Source organism: Thalassophryne amazonica, chromosome 7 (assembly GCF_902500255.1).
Source record: "Thalassophryne amazonica chromosome 7, fThaAma1.1, whole genome shotgun sequence".
Taxonomy (NCBI): Eukaryota; Metazoa; Chordata; class Actinopteri; order Batrachoidiformes; family Batrachoididae; genus Thalassophryne; species Thalassophryne amazonica.
Genome location: NC_047109.1, coordinates 62,395,063 through 62,416,623, shown reverse-complemented (window position 1 = coordinate 62,416,623; position 21,561 = coordinate 62,395,063). Strand labels below are relative to the sequence as shown.

At 40.3% G+C, this 21,561-nt stretch overlaps 1 protein-coding gene across 5 annotated transcripts in view; it reads left to right on the top strand.

Moving 5' to 3' along the window:
• LOC117514031 (thrombospondin type-1 domain-containing protein 7A) overlaps nt 1-21,561 on the top strand; it is a 602,038-nt gene that overhangs the window by 533,176 nt on the left and 47,301 nt on the right. For 4 of the 5 annotated variants that reach the window (XM_034174316.1, XM_034174314.1, XM_034174312.1 and 1 more), the window contains exons 23-24: nt 4,425-4,598; nt 17,892-17,990. In XM_034174316.1, coding sequence (XP_034030207.1) covers nt 4,425-4,598; nt 17,892-17,990 — 273 coding nt within the window. Of the gene's footprint in view, nt 1-4,424; nt 4,599-17,891; nt 18,001-21,561 lie in introns of all 5 variants that reach the window. The other variant, XM_034174317.1, reaches the window with a different exon arrangement.

The window sequence follows — 21,561 nt, the reverse complement described above, 5'->3', positions numbered from 1 at the left end:
AGAAGGGTTCTCAACATTGTTGAAGCTCAGACCGCCCTCTCATAAAGGACCACTGGCACAGGGAGAATCTTGCTGCACTGTAACACCATCATATCCTCGTAGCTCCAGCAGTTTCTGCTTGTAGCTAAGCATCTTTGATGTTTATCACACCTGTATGTTTAAGAGAAGCAACTCACAATTAAAACAATATTCACTTTAAGTGTCAGTGTTTGGGCAGCACAGTGGCTTAGTGGTTAGCACTCTTGTCCTCACACCAAGAGGGATGTGGGATCATGTCCCTCCAGGCCCTTTCTGTGAGGAGTTTGTATGTTCTCTCCATTGTTTGTGTGCTTTCCCTCCAGGTGGTCCAACTTCCTCCCACTTCCAAGGACATGCAGGTGAATTGATTACTCTACATTGTCCGTAGCTGTGCACGCATGTGTGAATGCGTTTCTCTGCCTGTATACAACCCCTGGCAAAAATTATGGAATCACCGGCCTTGGAGGATGTTCATTCAGTTGTTTAATTTTGTAGAAAAAAAGCAGATCACAGACATGACACAAAACTAAAGTAATTTCAAATGGCAACTTTCTGGCTTTAAGAAACACTATAAGAAATCAAGAAAAAAAGATTGTGGTAGTCAGTAACGGTTACTTTTTTAGACCAAGCAGAGGAAAAAATATGGACTCACTCAATTCTGAGGAATAAATTATGGAATCACCCCTCTAAACTTTCATCCCCAAAACTAACACCTGCATCAAATCACATCTGCTTGTTAGTCTGCATCTAAAAAGGAGTGATCACACCTTGGAGAGCTGTTGCACCAAGTGGACTGACATGAATCATGGCTCCAACACGAGAGCTGTCAATTGAAACAAAGGAGAGGATTATCAAACTCTTAAAAGAGGGTAAATCATCACACAATGTTGGAAAGATGTTGGTTGTTCACAGTCAGTTGTGTCTAAACTCTGGACCAAATACAAACAACATGGGAAGGTTGTTAAAGGCAAACATACTGGTAGACCAAGGAAGACATCAAAGCATCAAGACAGAAAACTTAAAGCAATATGTCTCAAAAATGGAAAATGCACAACAAAACAAATGAGGAACGAATGGGAGGAAACTGGAGTCAACGTCTGTGACCGAACTGTAAGAAACCGCCTAAAGGAAATGGGATTTACATACAGAAAAGCTAAACGAAAGCCATCATTAACACCTAAACAGAAAAAAACAAGGTTACAATGGGCTAAAGAAAAGCAATCGTGGACTGTGGATGACTGGATGAAAGTCATATTCAGTGATGAATCTCGAATCTGCATTGGGCAAGGTGATGATGCTGGAACTTTTGTTTGGTGCCGTTCCAATGAGATTTATAAAGATGACTGCCTGAAGAGAACATGTAAATTTCCACAGTCATTGATGATATGGGGCTGCATGTCATGTAAAGGCACTGGGGAGATGGCTGTCATTACATCATCAATAAATGCACAAGTTTACATTGATATTTTGGACACTTTTCTGATGTTTGAGGATGATGAAATCATTTTTCAAGAAGATAATGCATCTTGCCATAGAGCAAAAACTGTGAAAACATTCCTTGCAAAAAGACACATAGGGTCAATTTCATGACATAGGGTCAACGAGCAGATCTGATTTGATGCAGGTTTTAGTTTGAGGGATGGAAATTTACAGGGTGATTCCATAATTTATTCCTCAGAATTGAGTGAGTCCATATTTTTTTCCTCTGCTTGGTCTAAAAAAGTAACCATTACTGACTGCCACAATCTTTTTTTCTTGATTTCTTATAGTGTTTCTTAAAGCCAGAAAGTTCCATTTGAAATGACTTTAGTTTTGTGTCATGTCTGTGATCTGCTTTTTTTCTACAAAATTAAACAACAGAATGAACATCCTCCAAGGCCGGTGATTCCATAATTTTTGCCAGGGGTTGTAGTTGGCCCTGCAAAAGCCTGTCATCCTGTCCAGGGTGTATCTTCTTGCCCTATGACTACTGGGATAGGTTTCTGCACCCTGTGACCGAAGACTGGAGTAAACGAGTTTTGAAAATGAATGATGAATGTCAATGTTTGGTAAAGTATGGGATCTGCAGTGCATACTATAACCAGCTTTTCTGATTCCAAAATGAAGACGTTCACATTATAAATGGACTGTATTTACGTACAGAAGCAACTTTTCCATCTGTGGCAGATGCTCAGATTCACCCATTCAAACAGTAATGTCAGGCTGAGCTGCACACCAGGAACAACTTGGACATTAAAGACCATATTAAACAACCTAAATGAATTGCATTTAACCTTCCTTATCCACATTTCCCTGGATGTGTAGGGGATTAAAGTTATGACTTTCTGGTCACAAGTTCACATCTCTAACCTCTGCGCCATCACTTTTATATTCAAATGCTTTTATTGTGAAGTACCTTCAGGAACTGCTGAGGTGATTTCAGTGCTAGCTTTAGGTACTGCAGTACCTAGTTCACTATAGTACATGAACTAGAAGGGCAACCAGAGAGAGAGGTCCTCTGCTGAGGTTGAACAGTCTTTGAATTATGCACTGGGATTTACAACAGCGACTCATTACCTCTGTCCAAACAAGTGACTCTGATGAGAGTGCAAACATTTTTTTCTGGTTTGTGTTTGTTGTATTTCCTAGAGTTGACTCTTTTTCCTCAGTGTACAGTTGTACTGAATAGTGGTGTATCAGTATTTGAATATAGCCTGCACTTGTTTGATATCATATGGGATATAACTAGAGCTCTGGTTTAGATATGTCGAGAGCTTTGTATTAGCTTTTCTTATTCTGATTGAAATGTTTAACCCTCATCAGTACACGTGAACGTACTAATCTGTACACCCGGGGTCATTGTGGACCCCACTAGATCTTATTCTTTTAATACTGTTAACATTTTCATGTTTAGGCCATTCTTTCAAATATCTGTAATATAATTAGATTGTCACTATGAAACATTTTAAATGTTAAATGGCTACTCCATATCGAGCTAATAACCATATTTCATTATGAAAGAACGTTAGCAATTTTTTTTTCTCTTTTTCAAACACAACTTTAAAAAACAAAATTCATTATCTACTCTTACTTACTGCAGTTTCACTGATGTAAACATCCATGAAATTGAAGACAACATGGGTGGCAATTACATATATTTTCAGCTGAATACATGCAATGGCTCATTTATATATATATATATATATATATATATATATATATATATATATTGAAGTTGAAGAAATACCAACTTTTTTGTGTAATATACTGTAAAATTAAAAGTTCCTGAATCCATATACAGATCCTGAACAATGCCAAAATTGGAAAATGATAGGTAGAATCAAAAGAAATGGACTAAATGGACTGCATTTATATAGCACTTTTCCATCTGCATCAGACGCTCAAAGCGCTTTAAAAATAACACCTCACATTCACCCCAATGTGAAGGTGCTGCCATAGAAGGTACTCACTATACACCAGGAGCAACTCTGAGATTAAGGACCTTGCCCGAGGGCCCTTAGTAATTTTCCAGTCAGGCTGGGATTTGAACCGAGCATCCTCTGGTCTCAAGCCCAACACTTAACCACTAGACCATCACCTCCCCTTCTAATGTCAGAGAATTTATGAATTTCCTAAACTTTACCTTACTGATGGAAAGACTGCTGCAGAACAAAAGATGACATTTAAATTGCATGTGTTTAGCTGTCCAAAAGACAGCATAGAAACATAAGTAGAAGTCCTATACAGGCCTTGAGGCCCATCACAGATACTGTAGCATTAAAGGGACACTAGTCTGAGTCTACTCTAGAGGTTGGCAGTCCCAGTCCTATGTCCCAGAGCCACCTGTTCCACATATATACACACAAATCATAGTGAAATGATGATCAACATATGGACACCCTGAGTTTCAACAATTATTTACGCACCACAACAGAGAGAGAGGGCACAACTAACGTAAACGAGAATGTGAAACATAAATGTATAATTTTATGACCCTGTCAGTCACAGCTTCTGGGAGAGGTCTTTTAAAAAAAGAGACACAGATGCCCAAAGGTTGGTTACCTTATTCATAAACTGTAAATGACCAGAGTGGCCAGTCTGAGGATCTGAGCCTGCACACAAGAAACTAAAAGATCTGCCATGTGGCCATGGACCAGATCTGAGTGTTATTTATATATAATTTCAAAACAAGTGCCACTGAACAGAGTTTAGATTGATATCAATTTCAAATATTTCAGTTGAACAAATTAAATGTTTGCATGGTTGCACGTAAGAGTCAGTTTAAGAGTTTCTGTTGTAGGTAGACAGACACCATAAAAGGCACTCATTATGACAGTTCACAGTCCTCTGGGAAAAGGTTTAAGGTGTTATGTCTTCAAAAGCCATTTACAGTGATGGTGATATGTCTGATCTTTTTACCTTTACAGGTGAATGCTACCTGATGGAGTGGTCAGACTGGAGCCCTTGTGTGAGCATCTGTTTGAAAGAGGTGGGTGTGGACTTTGGCTCAGTACAGGTCCGCTCACGAGCTGTGTTGGCCCAGGAACCCGAAAACCTGCAGCTCTGTCCGGATCAGGTGTGGGAGTCTCAGACCTGCACTGGTGAGACTGCATTTTTTATTTTATTTTATTGAGGTTCTGACAGACAATGTATGTATCTGTCAGTTCAATGCAATTATAGAACCATTTTTTTGAACATTTTTTCAAACAAAGTGCAGCAGGACACACTGAGCAGAAACAATACATTAAATTGTAATAAAAGGGAGAAACAAAAACTAATATAACCGGCAAGATCCACACACAGCCAGGCTGACATAATGATTCCCATATTGCATTTTCCATGTTGTTAATTAGGTAAGACAAAGTTCAGTCCATCTGGGTCCACTTACTCCAGAAGTGGTTGCCATGTTTTGACAAAACCCTTAATATTATCATGAAGGGTGTAGGTCAGTTTTTCCAGAGGTGGTACAGCCCCAATTCCAGTGAAGTTTGGACATTGTGTAAAATGTATTGCTCATTTTGAAATGGATGCCTGCAACACATTTCAAAAAAGTTGGGCGACAAAAGACTGGGAAAGTTGATGAATGCTCAAAGAACACCTAATTGGAAACAGGCGAGTGTCATGATTGGGTATAAAAGGAGCATCCCCAAAAGGCTGTCATTCACAAGCAAAGATGCGGCGAGGATTACCACTTTGTGAACAACTGCATGAAAAAATAGTCCAACAGTTTAAGAACAATGTTTCTCAATGTTCAGTTGCAAGGAATTTAGGGATTCCATCATCTACAGTCCATAATATAATCAGAAGATTCAAAGAATCTGGAGAACCTTCTACACGTAAGTGGCAAGGCTGAACCAACATTGAATGCCCATGACCTTCGATCCCTCAGGCGGCACTGCATTAAAACTGACATCATTGTGTAAAGGATCTTACCACGTGGGCTCAGGAACACTTCAGAAAACCATTGTCAGTTAACACAGTTTGTCGCTACATCTACAAGTGCAAGTTAAAACTCTACCATGCAAAGCGAAAGCTATATATCAACAACATCCAGAAATGCCACCGCCTTCTCTGGGCCCGAGCTCATTTGAAATGGACAGATGCAAAGTGGAAAAGTGTGCTGTGGTCTGATGAGTCCACATTTCAGATTGTTTTTGGAAATCATGGAGGTCATGTCCTCTGGACCAAAGAGGAAAAACACCATCCAGACTGTTACCAGTGCAAAGTTCAAAAGCCAGCATCTGTGATGATGGTATGGGGGTGTGTTAGTGTCCATGGCATGGGCAACTTACACATCGGTGATGGCACCATCAATGCTGAAAGGTACATCCAGGTTTTGCTCCAAATCATGCTCAATAAAGGGAAGCGACTTCATCCTTCAGTTCTTCCCAATCTTTTGTATCTTTACATATTTCCAAAACATATGTACCCACATCAGTATCACATTTATGGCATCTGGTGGGTCCCAGGCCAAGCCTGCCCCTCAACAGTGGTGTGCAACAAAGTCTATGTAATATGTAATATGTAACGGCCTCTCTCTATCAGTATTACTACTCAGAATACTGTCTATTTTTTCTAACAGTTGTCCGGGTATCTTCATCTCTTTGGCAGTCTGTCACTCTGCCACTGCTTGCATGAGACTTCATTTTAACTACATTCAGTGCTAAATACTAGCCTATTTTTCAGAAGCTATGTGTCTTTGTCTGATTAACTTTTTGTCTTTATTGATTTAATTGCAGCAGTCAGGCAGCCCAAAATAATTCATTTTTAATTTTCTTCACCCACATATTTGACAAGTATGATCTTGGTTAGTAGATGTACTTTACAATGGTGATGTTTATTCACCCATTCACACACAATCACACACCAGTGTTAGGATGCTGCCATGTGAGGCACTCAGGAACACACTGGGAGCAAGTTGAGAATGAAGGACCTTGTTAAGGGCACAGTAGTCATTTGCTATCTGAATAAAATGGAACCTAGACTCTCTGGTACCAAGTCCGCCCTCTAATCTTTAGGGTACTACTTCCCATTTTCTTAGCTTTACTTTATCACAAATTATTTTTATTCTTTAATTAAATTGTTTTTTCTTTCCCAGTCTTTCTAAATGTTCTGTGAGACTACTCTTAGACATAACATGCATTCACTGGACTAACGTTAAGGTCACTAACTTCCCTGGCTACCTTATGCCTTGAATGTTTCCTTGGTCCCCACAGAAGTAATTATAAAATTGGAGAAAGGCCACACTGGGAACTGAAACTAGACATTTGTTATCACGGCTTGCAACTTTCATCACCGCATCACTGAATAGCATAAGTTTGGAGGAAGTAGCCTGTTGACGCATAAGGGATCTGCTGCTGCTGATTCCAGACTCAGTTCAGGGGTTTCACTGTTGTCCTGCAAAGTCTGGCTGGCGAGTATGATATTTATCATCTCAGCCTTACTTCTCTTCACAGAGATATCAGGTTTTGGCACTGTCAAACCCATCAACCTTTTAATTTTCATACAACCTGCTCTACTATTCGAGCCGCAGTGGCTGAAAATTGTTAAATGAGTGTTGATTAGTTAATTCTGTTTTATTCAGTCAACAAATCATATTCTAATTGTTTGTTTTGAAACACCAGCAGTTTTTCTCTTTTGGCCTCGTATCTTATTTTGCATTTAGTAAATGTTAAAGTGAGAAGCATCATTGTCAAAGCTGAAAATAGTGACAATTCTTACTGCACTATGATGAAATATACATCATTAAAAAATGGGGAAGTTAGAACTAAATACTTTTGTGGCTCTCACAGAAAATAAAGGTCACAGCTGCTGTTTGAGGATTGAGTTGAACTGGTTACTGGTGGTGTTACTTTGTTATTCTTTACTGTTCACTGGGTCAGTTGGTGCTCTCCCAAAAGGGAAATGTGAGTCAGATCCACAAACGGTGGAAACCCTTATTCCCATTTACTGTTGTGATCTGTGTGGATCCCCAGGCACATTAGTCAGGCTACAGGAGGCACAGCGAGCCACGGAGTGTGAATCAACACCAGCACCACTACCGCAGCCATAGGCTCAGTCTGTACAGCAGCCACAGTCACCCTCCATCACTTTACCCTTTGCCTCCCGCGCTTCCTCTCCCTCTTTCTTCCTACCTCCTGTCTGGCTACTGTATACAGCCTCACAGCAGTTTTCACTGCCCTGACCCGGTTTCATAGCATCACTCAAGCCACTGGGGAAGGAGTGGGCCCAGTCAAGGGGGGGAGAGGAAATCCAGAGTTGTGTCCCAGTTGAACACTGTATTGTATCCTAATTTATGCATCTTTTCTGCCTTACAAATCATTCACACTGGAAGAATGATACAATGTGTGAGTGTTGTGTTGGATGCACATGGTTTAACAGGCAGCAAATGCTACACTTGTTTGAGTGCATTTCTCTATGGAAGCAAATTTAAGCCTTGGTAAATACTATGAATACACATTTTCATGTATATTTCTGTTACATACTTTATTGCCATAATTCAGTAAAAGTATATTGTCGAATGCAAATTACTGTAATGTTCTTTGTTTATGCTTACATGCTTTTTTCCTCTTTTTGTGCCACATCAGAACACTCAGGAAGATTCATTTTCTAGTACAGTTTTGTCCAGTAAAAGGAAGCTAAGATCAAGACAAACATTATGATGTCTGCATTTGGGAATATTTCTCTTTCTTTATCTGCCCACAATAAAAGGCCACTCTGAAAGGTGCAGTTTTATCACACAGCACAATGCCACAGATGTCGCAAGATTTGAGGGAGCGTGCAGTTGGCATGCTGACAGCAGGAATGTCAACCAGAGCTGTTGCTCGTGTATTGAATGTCATTTCTCTACCATAAGCCGTCTCCAAAGGCGTTTCAGAGAATTTGGCAGTACATCCAACCAGCCTCACAACCACAGACCACGTGTAACCACACCAGCCCAGGACCTCCACATCCAGCATGTTCACCTCCAAGATCGTCTGAGACCAGCCACTCGGACAGCTGCTGAAACAATCGGTTTTGCATAACCAAAGAATTTCTGCACAAACTGCCAGAAACCATCTCAGGGAAGCTCATCTGCATGCTCGTCGTCCTCATCGGGGTCTCGACCTGACTCCAGTTCGTCGTCGTAACCGACTTGAGTGGGCAAATGCTCACATTTGCTGCCGTTTGGCACGTTGGAGAGGTGTTCTCTTCACGGATGAATCTCGGTTCACACTGTTGTGTCTGTCACTGTCACACTGGGCAGATGGCAGACAGCGTGTGTGGGTGAGCGGTTTTCTGATGTCAGTGTTGTGGATCGAGTGGCCCATGGTGGCGGTGGGGTTATGGTATGGGCAGGCGTCTGTTATGGACGAAGAACACAGGTGCATTTTATTGATGGCATTTTGAATGCACAGAGATTACCGTGACGAGATCCTGAGGCCCATTGTTGTGCCATACATCCAAGAACATCACCTCATGTTTGCAGCAGAATAATGCATGGCCCCATGTTGCAAGGATCTGTACACAATTCTTGGAAGCTGAAAATGTCCCAGTTCTTGCATGGCCGGCATACTCACCGGACATGTCACCCATTGAGCATGTTTGGGATGCTCTGGACTGTGTATACGACAGTGTGTACCAGTTCCTGCCAATTCCAGCAACTTCGCACAGCCATTGAAGAGGAGTGGACCAACATTCCACAGGCCACAATTGACAACCTGATCAACTCTATGCGAAGGAGATGTGTTGCACTGCATGAGGCAAATGGTGGTCACACCAGATACTGACTGGTATCCCCCCCCCCCCAATAAAACAAAACTGCACCTTTTAGAGTGGCCTTTTATTGTGGACAGTCTAAGGCACACCTGTGCACTAATCATGGTGTCTAATCGCATCTTGATATGGCACACCTGTGAGGTGGGATGGATTATCTCAGCAAAGGAGAAGTGCTCACTATCACAGATTTAGACTGGTTTGTGAACAATATTTGAGGGAAATGGTGATATTGTGTATGTTCAAAAGTTTTAGATCTTTGAGTTCATCTCATACAAAATGGGAGCAAAACCAAAAGTGTTGCGTTTATATTTTGTTGAGTGTATAAAATGCATTAAATTGTAATCCTGCGAACTAATCCCCATTTTTACTAAATATATCTGTAATCTGAATACGTCTTTTTTTCTGTAACTGTAGCGGAATACAGTTACCTTTTTTTGTATCCTAATTACGTAACGCCGTTACATGTATTCCGTTACTCCCCAAGCCTGAAAACTATTATGTTCAAACTGCTTTTTTAGCAATCCTGTGAATCACTAAACTAGTATTTAGTTGTATAACCACAGTTTTTCATGATTTCTTCAGATCTGCGAGGCATTCATTTTGTGGTTGGAACCAAGATTTTGCTGGTTACTAGTGTGCTTGTGGTCATTGTCTTGTTGAAACACCCATTTCAAGGGCATGTACTCTTCAGCATAAGGCAATATGACCTCTTCAAGTATTTTGACATATCCAAACTGATCCATGATACCTGGTATGCGATATATAGGCCCAACACCATAGTAGGAGAAACATGCCCATATCATGATGCTTGCACCACCATGCTTCACTGTCTTCACTGTGAACTGTGGCTTGAATTCAGAGTTTGGGGGTCATCTCACAAACTGTCTGTCTGCGGCCCTTGGACCCAAAAAGAACAATTTTACTCTCAACAGTCCACAAAATATTCCTCCATTCTCTTTAGGCCAGTTGATGTGTTCTTTGGCAAATTGTAACCTATTCTGCATGTCTTTTATTTAACAGAGAGACTTTGCGTGGGATTTCTTGCAAATAAATTAGCTTCACACAGGTGTCTTCTAACTGTCACAGCACTTACAGGTAACTCCAGACATTGATCATCCTGGAGCTGATCAATGGGTGAGCCTTTGCCATTCTGGTTATTCTTCTATCCATTTTGATGGTTGTTTTCCATTTTTCTTCCACACATCTCTGTTTTTTTTTATCTCCATTTTAAGCATTGAAGATCATTGTAGATGAACAGCCTATAATTTTTTGCACCTGCGTATAAGTTTTCCCCTTGCCAATCAACTTTTTAATCAAACTACGCTGTTCAGACTAAAACAGTTAAATGTGGTCTATTAAACATTAGGTCTCTCTCTTCTAAGTCCCTGTTAGTAAATGATATAATAATTGATCAACATATTGATTTATTCTGCCTTACAGAAACCTGGTTACAGCAGGATGAATATGTTAGTTTAAATGAGTCAACACCCCCGAGTCACACTAACTGCCAGAACGCTCGTAGCACGGGCCGAGGCGGAGGATTAGCAGCAATCTTCCATTCCAGCTTATTAATTAATCAAAAACCCAGACAGAGCTTTAATTCATTTGAAAGCTTGACTCTTAGTCTTGTCCATCCAAATTGGACGTCCCAAAACCAGTTTTATTTGTTTGTTATTATTATTATTATTATTATTATTATTATTATTATTATTATCTATCGTCCACCTGGTCGTTACTGTGAGTTTCTCTGTGAATTTTCAGACCTTTTGTCTGACTTAGTGCTTACCTCAGATAAGATAATTATAGTGGGCGATTTTTAACATCCACACAGATGCTGAGAATGACAGCCTCAACACTGCATTTAATCTATTATTAGACTCAATTGGCTTTGCTCAAAATGTAAATGAGTCACCCACCACTTTAATCATATCTTAGATCTTGTTCTGACTTATGGTATGGAAATGAAGACTTAACAGTATTCCCTGAAAACTCCCTTCTGTCTGATCATTCTTAATAACATTTACATTTACTCTGATGGACTACCCAGCAGTGGGGAATAAGTTTCATTACACTAGAAGTCTTTCAGAAAGCGCTGTAACTAGGTTTAAGGATATGATTCCTTCTTTATGTCTTCTAATGCCATATACCAACACAGTGCAGAGTAGCTACCTAAACTCTGTGAGTGAGATAGAGTATCTCGTCAATAGTTTTACATCCTCATTGAAGACAACTTTGGATGCTGTAGCTCCTCTGAAAAAGAGAGCCTTAAATCAGAAGTGCCTGACTCCGTGGTATAACTCACAACTCGCAGCTTAAAGCAGATAACCCGTACGTTGGAGAGGAAATGGCGTCTCACTAATTTAGAAGATCTTCACTTAGCCTGGAAAAAGAGTCTGTTGCTCTATAAAAAAGCCCTCCGTAAAGCTAGGACATCTTACTACTCATCACTAATTGAAGAAAATAAGAACAACCCCAGGTTTCTTTTCAACACTGTAGCCAGGCTGACAAAGAGTCAGAGCTCTATTGAGCCGAGTATTCCTTTAACTTTAACTAGTAATGACTTCATGACTTCTTTGCTAATAAAATTCTAACTATTAGAGAAAAAATTACTCATAACCATCCCAAAGACATATCGTTATCTTTGGCTGCTTTCAGTGATGCGGTATTTGGTTAGACTCTTCTCTCCGATTGTTCTGTCTGAGTTATTTTCATTAGTTACTTCCTCCAAACCATCAACATGTCTATTAGACCCCATTCCTACCAGGCTGCTCAAGGAAGCCCTACCATTAATTAATGCTTCGATCTTAAATATGATCAGTCTATCTTTATTAGTTGGCTATGTACCACTGGCGTTTAAGGTGGCAGTAATTAAACCATTACTTAAAAGCCATCACTTGACCCAGCTATCTTAGCTAATTATAGGCCAATCTCCAACCTTCCTTTTCTCTCAAAAATTCTTGAAAGGGTAGTTGTAAAACAGCTAACTGATCATCTGCAGAGGAATGGTCTATTTGAAGAGTTTCAGTCAGGTTTTAGAATCCATCATAGTACAGAACAGCATTAGTGAAGTTACAAATGATCTTCTTATGGCCTCAGACAGTGGACTCATCTCTGTGCTTGTTCTGTTAGACCTCAGTGCTGCTTTTGATACTGTTGACCATAAAATTTATTACAGAGATTAGAGCATGCCATAGGTATTAAAGGCACTGCGCTGCGGTGGTTTGAATCATATTTATCTAATAGATTGCAATTTTTTCATGTAAATGGGGAATCTTCTTCACAAACTAAGGTTAATATGGAGTTCCACAAGGTCTGTGCTAGGATCAATTTTATTCACTTTATACATGTTTCCCTTAGGCAGTATTATTAGACAGCATTGCTTAAATTTTCATTGTTACGCAGATGATACCCAGCTTTATCTATCCATGAAGCCAGAGGACACACACCAATAGCTAAACTGCAGGATTGTCTTACAGACATAAAGACATGGATGACCTCTAATTTCCTGCTTTAAACTCAGATAAACTGAAGTTATTGTACTTGGCCCCACAAATCTTAGAAACATGGTGTCTAACCAGATCCTTACTCTGGATGGCATTACCCTGACCTCTAGTAATACTGTGAGAAATCTTGGAGTCATTTTTGATCAGGATATGTCATTCAATGCGCATATTAAACAAATATGTAGGACTGCTTTTTTGCATTTGCGCAATATCTTTAAAATTAGAAAGGTCTTGTCTCAGAGTGATGCTGAAAAAACTAATTCATGCATTTATTTCCTCTAGGCTGGACTATTGTAATTCATTATTATCAGGTTGTCCTAAAAGTTCCCTGAAAAGCCTTCAGTTAATTCAAAATGCTGCAGCTAGAGTACTGACAGGGACTAGAAGGAGAGAGCATATCTCACCCATATTGGCCTCTCTTCATTGGCTTCCTGTTAATTCTAGAATAGAATTTACAATTCTTCTTCTTACTTATTAGGTTTGAATAATCAGGTCCCATCTTATCTTAGGGACCTCATAGTACCATATACCCCAATAGAGCGCTTTGCTCTCAGACTGCAGGCTTTACTTGTAATTCCTAGGGTTTGTAAGAGTAGAATGGGAGGCAGAGCCTTCAGCTTTCAGGCTTTTTCCGTAATTATTGTATGGCCTTGCCTTACAAATAAAGCGCCTTGGGGCAGCTGTTTGTTGTGATTTGGCGCTATATAAATAAAGTTGATTTGATTTCATTTGATTCTTCTGAACAATGTCTTGGAACGTCCCATTTTCCTCAGGCTGTCAAAGAGAAACGCATGTCAACAGGTGCTGGCTTCATCCTTAAATAAGGGACACCTGATTCACACCTGTTTGTTCCACAAAATTGACGAACTCACTGACTGAATGCCACACTACTATTATTGTGAACACCCCCCTTTTCTACTTTTTTTTACTAATAGCCCAATTTCATAGCCTTAAGAGTGTGCATATCATGAATGCTTGGTCTTGTTGGATTTGTGAGAATCTACTGAATCTACTGGTACCTTGTTTCCCATGTAACAATAAGAAATATACTCAAAACCTGGATCAATCTTTTTAGTCACATAGCACTACTATTATTCTGAACACTACTGTATGTAACTGATATCAGATCGGTGAGTGAGGCACGAGAAATCCCAAAGCTCAACCCATGTGGCTGGAGTAGACTATGAGAGAATCAGTTGATGTCCCGTATGTACAGTAGTTCCCTTTTGTCATCCCCTACGTTAGCTACAAACTAAAAACAAATCATTGCTGCATTTCTGAAGATGTCATCCTTGTTACACTGTTGCATGGAAGTCCAATAGTGCTACAGTCAGTAGCAGCAGGTAGTACTGATTTTAAGAGGGCACACTTGCATACTCTGACTTTGAGTAAACTATACTTATTTCTTATTAGTTATGGTGTAGTATATTTTCCACCTCAATAGTTGGAGGGGGGTGGCACCCTATGGCCCTTTAGTCACCAGCCCTGTGACTACAGTTTTTTGTTTTTTACCGTAGTTTAACTCCACTATGTCTGTTCAGTCCTGTTCATCCTATTCATCATACTGTGTTTGTTTTTCCCTTCACTTTCATTAAAGGACATGTTGCACATTGTTTAGCATCAAAGTTAGCAACACAACATCAAAGTATTTATGATTGTAAGTCTCTCCGCACACATGCGCTAATAATTAGTGGTCGCTGATGTATTTATTGGTAATTATTCCTCTCACTCTGAGCATTTCCAGAAAACGTGTTAGTCAGCAATTCTTGGCATTTCTCGGTGTGTGATGTACATTTTAGAAAAAGCAGAAATGTCCTGATGACTGACAGAGTGCTATGTCCAATAACAAAGCTTCTGAGCTTTCATTTGAAAGTGATGGCTCAGAATTACAGAGGATATATAGACAAGAGAGGACACACTTTGCCCCAAAACTCTTAATTTTTTCACCTAACGTGGTGACACTGCTGTTTGTGTCCCAGGATGCTGTTTTGCTGCTGCTGTGAACATGGATGTGGACTGCCACTTTTACAGATGGGTTGAAAATGCAGGTGTATTTCTACATTGGAAAAAGTCGGAAGACCTTATTTTTAGGAGATAATGGACTTTCTATTTAATACACCAGAATCATGAGACAACTTGAGGAGCTGACAGCGCAGCTGCAGTCAGACATTAGTGTCCGACCCGTGATCTCAGGTGATCATGTATGAGAACTTATAGTGGATCTGGACATGTTCTCTGGCTGGCGATTGTGGGTGATCCATGTGTCAGGACTTATAGTGGACTTGGACATGTTCTTTGGCTAGCGATCCGTGTATGAGGATTATCGTGGACCAAGCTGCACACTGTTCTGCGGCTGTCTCCACGACATTGTTTTTCACAGGCTATCTGATCACACAGATGGATTTTTTTAGATTTTTCATTTTTGTACAGTACTGATGACAACACTTATAAGCATGAGCAAAGCTGAGCCTGGAGCGGAGATTGTTTTTAACAGACTGTGTTTATGACTAATGGCTGTGCCAGTGTACTAAATCTTCTCACAGCTGCTGCTTTTACCGTGACTGCATCAAAATTAACAGTTATCACGTAAAAACAAGTCGTCATAACACGACATCATACTATGTAAACTTTGAAATTAATTTGTGGCTCAGGTCTTTGACATTAGCAGCTACATTCCATTCAAGTGTGCGCTGGGACGTTTTCTTCAAAGCTACGTCACCGCTGTCGGAAACACTCGGTACTCTCAAGTGCTTTGTTTTCAGCAGTGTCCGTAGCTGTTTGTTCAATTCCATGACCGGTTTCAAAGTATACAGCATTCTTAACAAAGTAATCCCAATGTATCGTTGTATGGTCATGAACAGCTGAAATCTAAATTGTTATGATTTGGTGCGACATGTCCTATAAGGTGTGCGATGCATTGTGAGAGACTCACTTTCAGGGAATCTGACCATAACAATGGCACATTCAATACAGTGACCAAACGTATTTTAGTAGCTTAGCATAATAAAACTTTACGTGACTTCAAATCCAACCATGAAGTAATGTACTGCTCACTTATCAATGTAAACATAACCATTACCACTGAAATGCTAATAAATAGCCAAGATTTAGATTTTGAAGAAACTGCTGATGACAGCATAAGAGTAGCCACAGAAATCATTTGAGTTCTCCCACTTAAAGCCTATTGTTGCTTTTAATGCAGAGCTAAAATAGCAGTGTAAAAAGAAAAAAGTCAAATCATTGAACAATAACCTGAAATGTACTTTTACACCATGAAAACTATTCAGTTAAATGTTAAGTGACTAAAGCTCTGATACGTTTGACAGAAGTTAAATTTCCAACCTGCTCATAAAAGGTGGGAAGTGCAGAAGGGAAAGGAATGACTGAGTGAGTGATAGATGTGTACATGGGAAAGAAATGACGCATGGGCTGTACTGCAGCATTAAAAAAGGAACAATGAAGAATATGAAGGTGGAAGTGTTTCTATTCAGAGATGAATAATCCTGTGATGCTGCAAGAAAGAACTTGAATGAAGCAGTCAGTGTATGCAGCTCTGTGGAGAATGGATCTCTCTTTATTCAAGGTTAAAACTGTTCATTTTTACTTGACAAATGGTTTGGGCAATAATTGGCCTTACAAAATTTCACCAGGAAATATTTGCCATGTTGATACAGTCACAGTCTAATAGCATTGATACAAAGTCATTAAGTCATGGTTTTACTGAATAATAATACACTGGAATGAAGTACTGTGTGCAGAGGTGTTGATACTGACATGATATAACTACATGCTTTTATAACATACCATGCCTGGCAACAAATTATGGAATCATTACATTCTTGTTAAAAGTGAAATCTGCCGGAAAATGGTTGATGTCCAGCTCTTGTGATAACCAGAGAAATGGCACACGATGGTCACGGATCCAGACAGCCATCCATTTAGAAATGAAATGGTCGTTCAGCCTGTCAATGGCGGCTTCGGAGCGCGGCGCGCCCCACAGCCGCTGGGGGCCATCCTTAAAGCAACAGTAACACTCCTTATTCTCTACCAGGCCCGTAACATTTTCACCGAAAGCCAGATAAATTTTTTTAATGGTTTCCAGCTGCCAGTCTCTAACAGTTTCTGAAAAAATTCTGATGGGAAAAAAAGCCCAATTCATTCTGCCATTTCCTGGCAATGAAAATCCGACAAGGGGGCTGGGCCACTCCTCACTCAAAGCCTGCTCACAGGCGAATGACGCAACCGAAAGGCGTGGAAAAACTCACGCATGCGCATGAGGGTTCAAGCTTGTCTGACGCAATCACACGTGATTCAAATCCATATGGTTTTGGAAAAAAATAATAAGGTCGGATACTTTTCTAATAGACCTCGTATATTTGTGAAAGGCACTGATGCACACATATGTATGATGGTGGCAACACTGTTGTGCGACGGCAGTGTGAATATGGAACAGATTAATAAGTCTGTCTTCCTTTTTGGTGTCACTCTTGTGGGAGCTGTCCTTGGTGCTGAACTGTAGAGCTGTTTTTCAAAGCGGACGGAGGACACATCTGCCACAAAATGTCCGCGTCTGCGGCAACACGTGCATGGTACCACCGTGTGTATAGGATAACACACTATACAGCACACACAGTCACATGCTGGTGCAGTTTATCTGTGATGCGCCTCGACATATTTGTCTCATAGACACATGCTGTAGTCTGGATCACGCCAACGTCTGCTCTGTTTGACTAGAGTGAACGCTCTAAACTGTGGTCACAACCCGCCTGCTGGTGCACGTCTGGCCTGACAAAGTATTAATCATTCTAAGAATGTTTACTCATCATTGAATGATTGCAGAATTTTTCTCTTCTGGGAAACAATATGTTATTAATTCAAATACCTGTTTCTTTTGGGTGCTCCCATTTTGTTCATGTATGTATCACAAAATCAAAATGTTTAGCTACTGAACGAACATTTTGTCTTAGACTTGTGATTTCTTTTCTTCTGTTTGTTCAAATAGCTATTTGAACGTCTTCTACATGATCCTTGCCAAGAGTTGTGTTTTTTTTTATTAACTCCACACTTATGCAGTTATTGGTTTTCATTGCAGACTCTATTTATTTGTTTGTTGTTGTTTGTTGTTTGTATCAGGTGGCGAATGTTACGAGTACAAGTGGGTCAGCAGCACTCAGTTAAACTCCAACCGCCCCTCCATCTGGTGCCAACGTTCCGATGGGCTTAATGTTACTGGTGAGGAACTGTGGGTTTTTGTGCTCGAATGATCATTTTGTCAAAAAGGTGGGCTTCATAGATAATTGGCAAAGCTTCTGGGGAAAACCTGGTCTTGTTAGGAGAGACGGCATCCATCCCACTTTGGATGGAGCAGCTCTCATTTCTAGAAATCTGGCCAATTTTCTTAAATCCTCCAAACCGTGACTATCCAGGGTTGGGACCAGGAAGCAGAGTTGTAGTCTTACACACCTCTCTGCAGCTTCTCTCCCCCTGCCATCCCCTCATTACCCCATCCCCGTAGAGACGGTACCTGCTCCCAGACCACCAATACCAGCAAAAATCTATTAAGCATAAAATTCAAAAGAAAAAATAATATAGCACCTTCAACTGCACCACAGACTAAAACAGTAAATGTGGTCTATTAAACATTAGGTCTCTCTCTTCTAAGTCCCTGTTAGTAAATATATAATAATGATCAACATATTGATTTATCTGCCTTACAGAAACTGGTTACAGCAGGATGAATATGTTAGTTTAAATGAGTCAACACCCCCGAGTCACACTAACTGCCAGAACGCTCGTAGCATGGGCCGAGGCGGAGGAGTAGCAGCAATCTTCCATTCCAGCTTATTAATTAATCAAAAACCCAGACAGAGCTTTAATTCATTTGAAAGCTTGACTCTTAGTCTTGTCCATCCAAATTGGAAGTCCCCAAAACCAGTTTTATTTGTTGTTATCTATCGTCCTCCTGGTCGTTACTGTGAGTTCTCTGTGAATTTTCAGAACTTTGTCTGACTTAGTGCTTAGCTCAGATAAGATAATTAAGATAACTTTGGATGCTGTAGCTCCTCTGAAAAAGAGAGCTTTAAATCAGAAGTGCCTGACTCCATGGTATAACTCACAAACTCGCAGCTTAAAGCAGATAAACCGTAATTTGGAGACGAAATGGCGTCTCACTAATTTAGAAGATCTTCACTTAGCCTGGAAAAAGAGTCTGTTGCTCTATAAAAAAAAGCCCTCCGTAAAGCTAGGACATCTTACTACTCATCACTAATTGAAGAAAATAAGAACAACCCCCAGGTTTCTTTTCAGCACTGTAGCCAGGCTGACAGAGTCGAGCTCTATTGAGCCGAGTATTCCTTTAACTTTAACTAGTAATGACTTCATGACTTTCTTTGCTATAAAATTTTAACTATTAGAGAAAAAATTACTCATAACCATCCCAAAGACGTATCGTTATCTTTGGCTGCTTTCAGTGATGCCAGTTGGTGTAGACTCTTTCTCTCAGATTGTTCTGTCTGAGTTATTTTCATAGTTACTTCATCCAAACCATCAACATGTCTATTAGACCCCATTTCCTACCAGGCTGCTCAAGGAAGCCCTACCATTATTTAATGCTTCGATCTTAAATATGATCAATCTATCTTTATTAGTTGGCTATGTACCACAGGCTTTTAAGGTGGGCAGTAATTAAACCATTACTTAAAAAGCCCATCACATGACCCAGCTATCTTAGCTAATTATAGGCCAATCTCCAACCTTCCTTTTCTCTCAAAAATTCTGAAAGGGTAGTTGTAAAACAGCTAACTGATCATCTGCAGAGAATGGTCTATTTGAAGAGTTTCAGTCAGGTTTTAGAATTCATCATAGTACAGAAACAGCATTAGTGAAGGTTACAAATGATCTTTTATGGCCTCAGACAGTGGACTCATCTCTGTGCTTGTTCTGTTAGACCTCAGTGCTGCTTTTGATACTGTTGACCATAAATTTATTACAGAGATTAGAGCATGCCGTAGGTATAAAGGCACTGCGCTGTGGTGGTTTGAATCATATTTATCTAATAGATTACAATTTGTTCATGTAAATGGGGAATCTTCTTCACAGACTAAGGTTAATTATGGAGGTCCACAAGGTTCTGTGCTAGGACCAATTTTATTCACTTTATACATGCTTCCCTTAGGCAGTATTATTAGACGCCATTGCTTAAATTTTCATTTGTTACGCAGATGATAAGCCATTATCAGTTGTCCTAAAGTTCCCTGAAAAGCCTTCAGTTAACTCAAAATGCTGCAGCTAGAGTACTGACGGGGACTAGAAGGAGAGAGCATATCTCACCCATATTGGCCTCTCTTCATTGGCTTCCTGTTAATTCTAGAATAGAATTTAAAATTCTTCTTCTTACTTATAAGGTCTTGAATAATCAGATCCCATCTTATCTTAGGGACCTCATAGTACCATATCACCCCAATAGAGTGCTTCGCTCTCAGACTGCAGGCTTACTTGTAGTTCCTAGGGTTTGTAAGAGTAGAATGGGAGCAGAGCCTTCAGCTTTCAGGCTCCTCTCCTGTGGAACCAGCTCCCAATTCGGATCAGGGAGACAGACACCCTCTCTACTTTTAAGATTAGGCTTAAAACTTTCCTTTTTGCTAAAGCTTATAGTTAGGGCTGGTCAGGTGACCCTGAACCATCCCTTAGGTTATGCTGCTATAGACTTAGACTGCTGGGGGATTCCCATGATGCACTGAGTGTTTCTTTCTCTTTTTGCTCTGTATGCACACTCTGCATTTAATCATTAGTGATTGATCTCTGCTCCCCTCCACAGCATGTCTTTTTCCTGGTTCTCTCCCTCAGCCCCAACCAGTCCCAGCAGAAGACTGCCCCCTCCCTGAGCCTGGTTCTGCTGGAGGTTTCTTCCTGTTAAAAGGGAGTTTTTTCCTTCCCACTGTCGCCAAGTGCTTGCTCACAGGGGGTCGTTTGACCATTGGGGTTTTACGTAATTATTGTATGGCCTTGCCTTACAATATAAAGCGCCTTGGGGCAACTGTTTGTTGTGATTTGGCGCTATAATAAATAAATTGATTGATTGATGATTGAACTCATCCTATAAATGTACATGAACATGAAATTATCACATTGTTCACTGTGGTGCTCTACATTATGCATTACAACACCACACATCATTTAGATTTTTGAGGACTGTGCAGGCTGTGACCTTCAGTGCTGACATCACCATTTTTAATCGAAAAGAAATGCTAAATTCACTCAAGTATAGGCAAGAATAGTGCTAGAATAGTCTTATTACAATCAGAATGCAAAGCACAAACACAAATCTACCCATTTTAACCCTCCAGCGACCAAGCTACTTTAGTGACAAATATGGTAGGAAAGTGTAGCATCAAATATAGAAGAACCGGTGACTAGCAAATATGCCAGTACTTTAACACAAATCTCAATGAACCCATCAGTCATCCTTTGTAACAATCTGTTTTCATCCTCACTCTGGACATCAAGAATCAGTCTCAGTGCTTGTGCAGCTGTCAATTTGCTATTCTTGGTCTGTTGGCTATGCTTCTTTGCAAAACAGTGAAATATAATGATTTTTTGTGTCCTGGTTTGTCAACAGCTGACACAGACCATGTTAACCCAAGCGGCGGCCGAGCCGGTATGGCTATATTTATGTTGGTTCTCATTCTGAGGTAGGCTGGGGGGTAGCCTGGGGTGGGAGGGGTCTAGGCTATGGACCGTTCCTCCATATGTGTACTGAGTGGGTTTGAACCCACAACCTACTATTCCAAAGGCAGCAATTGTG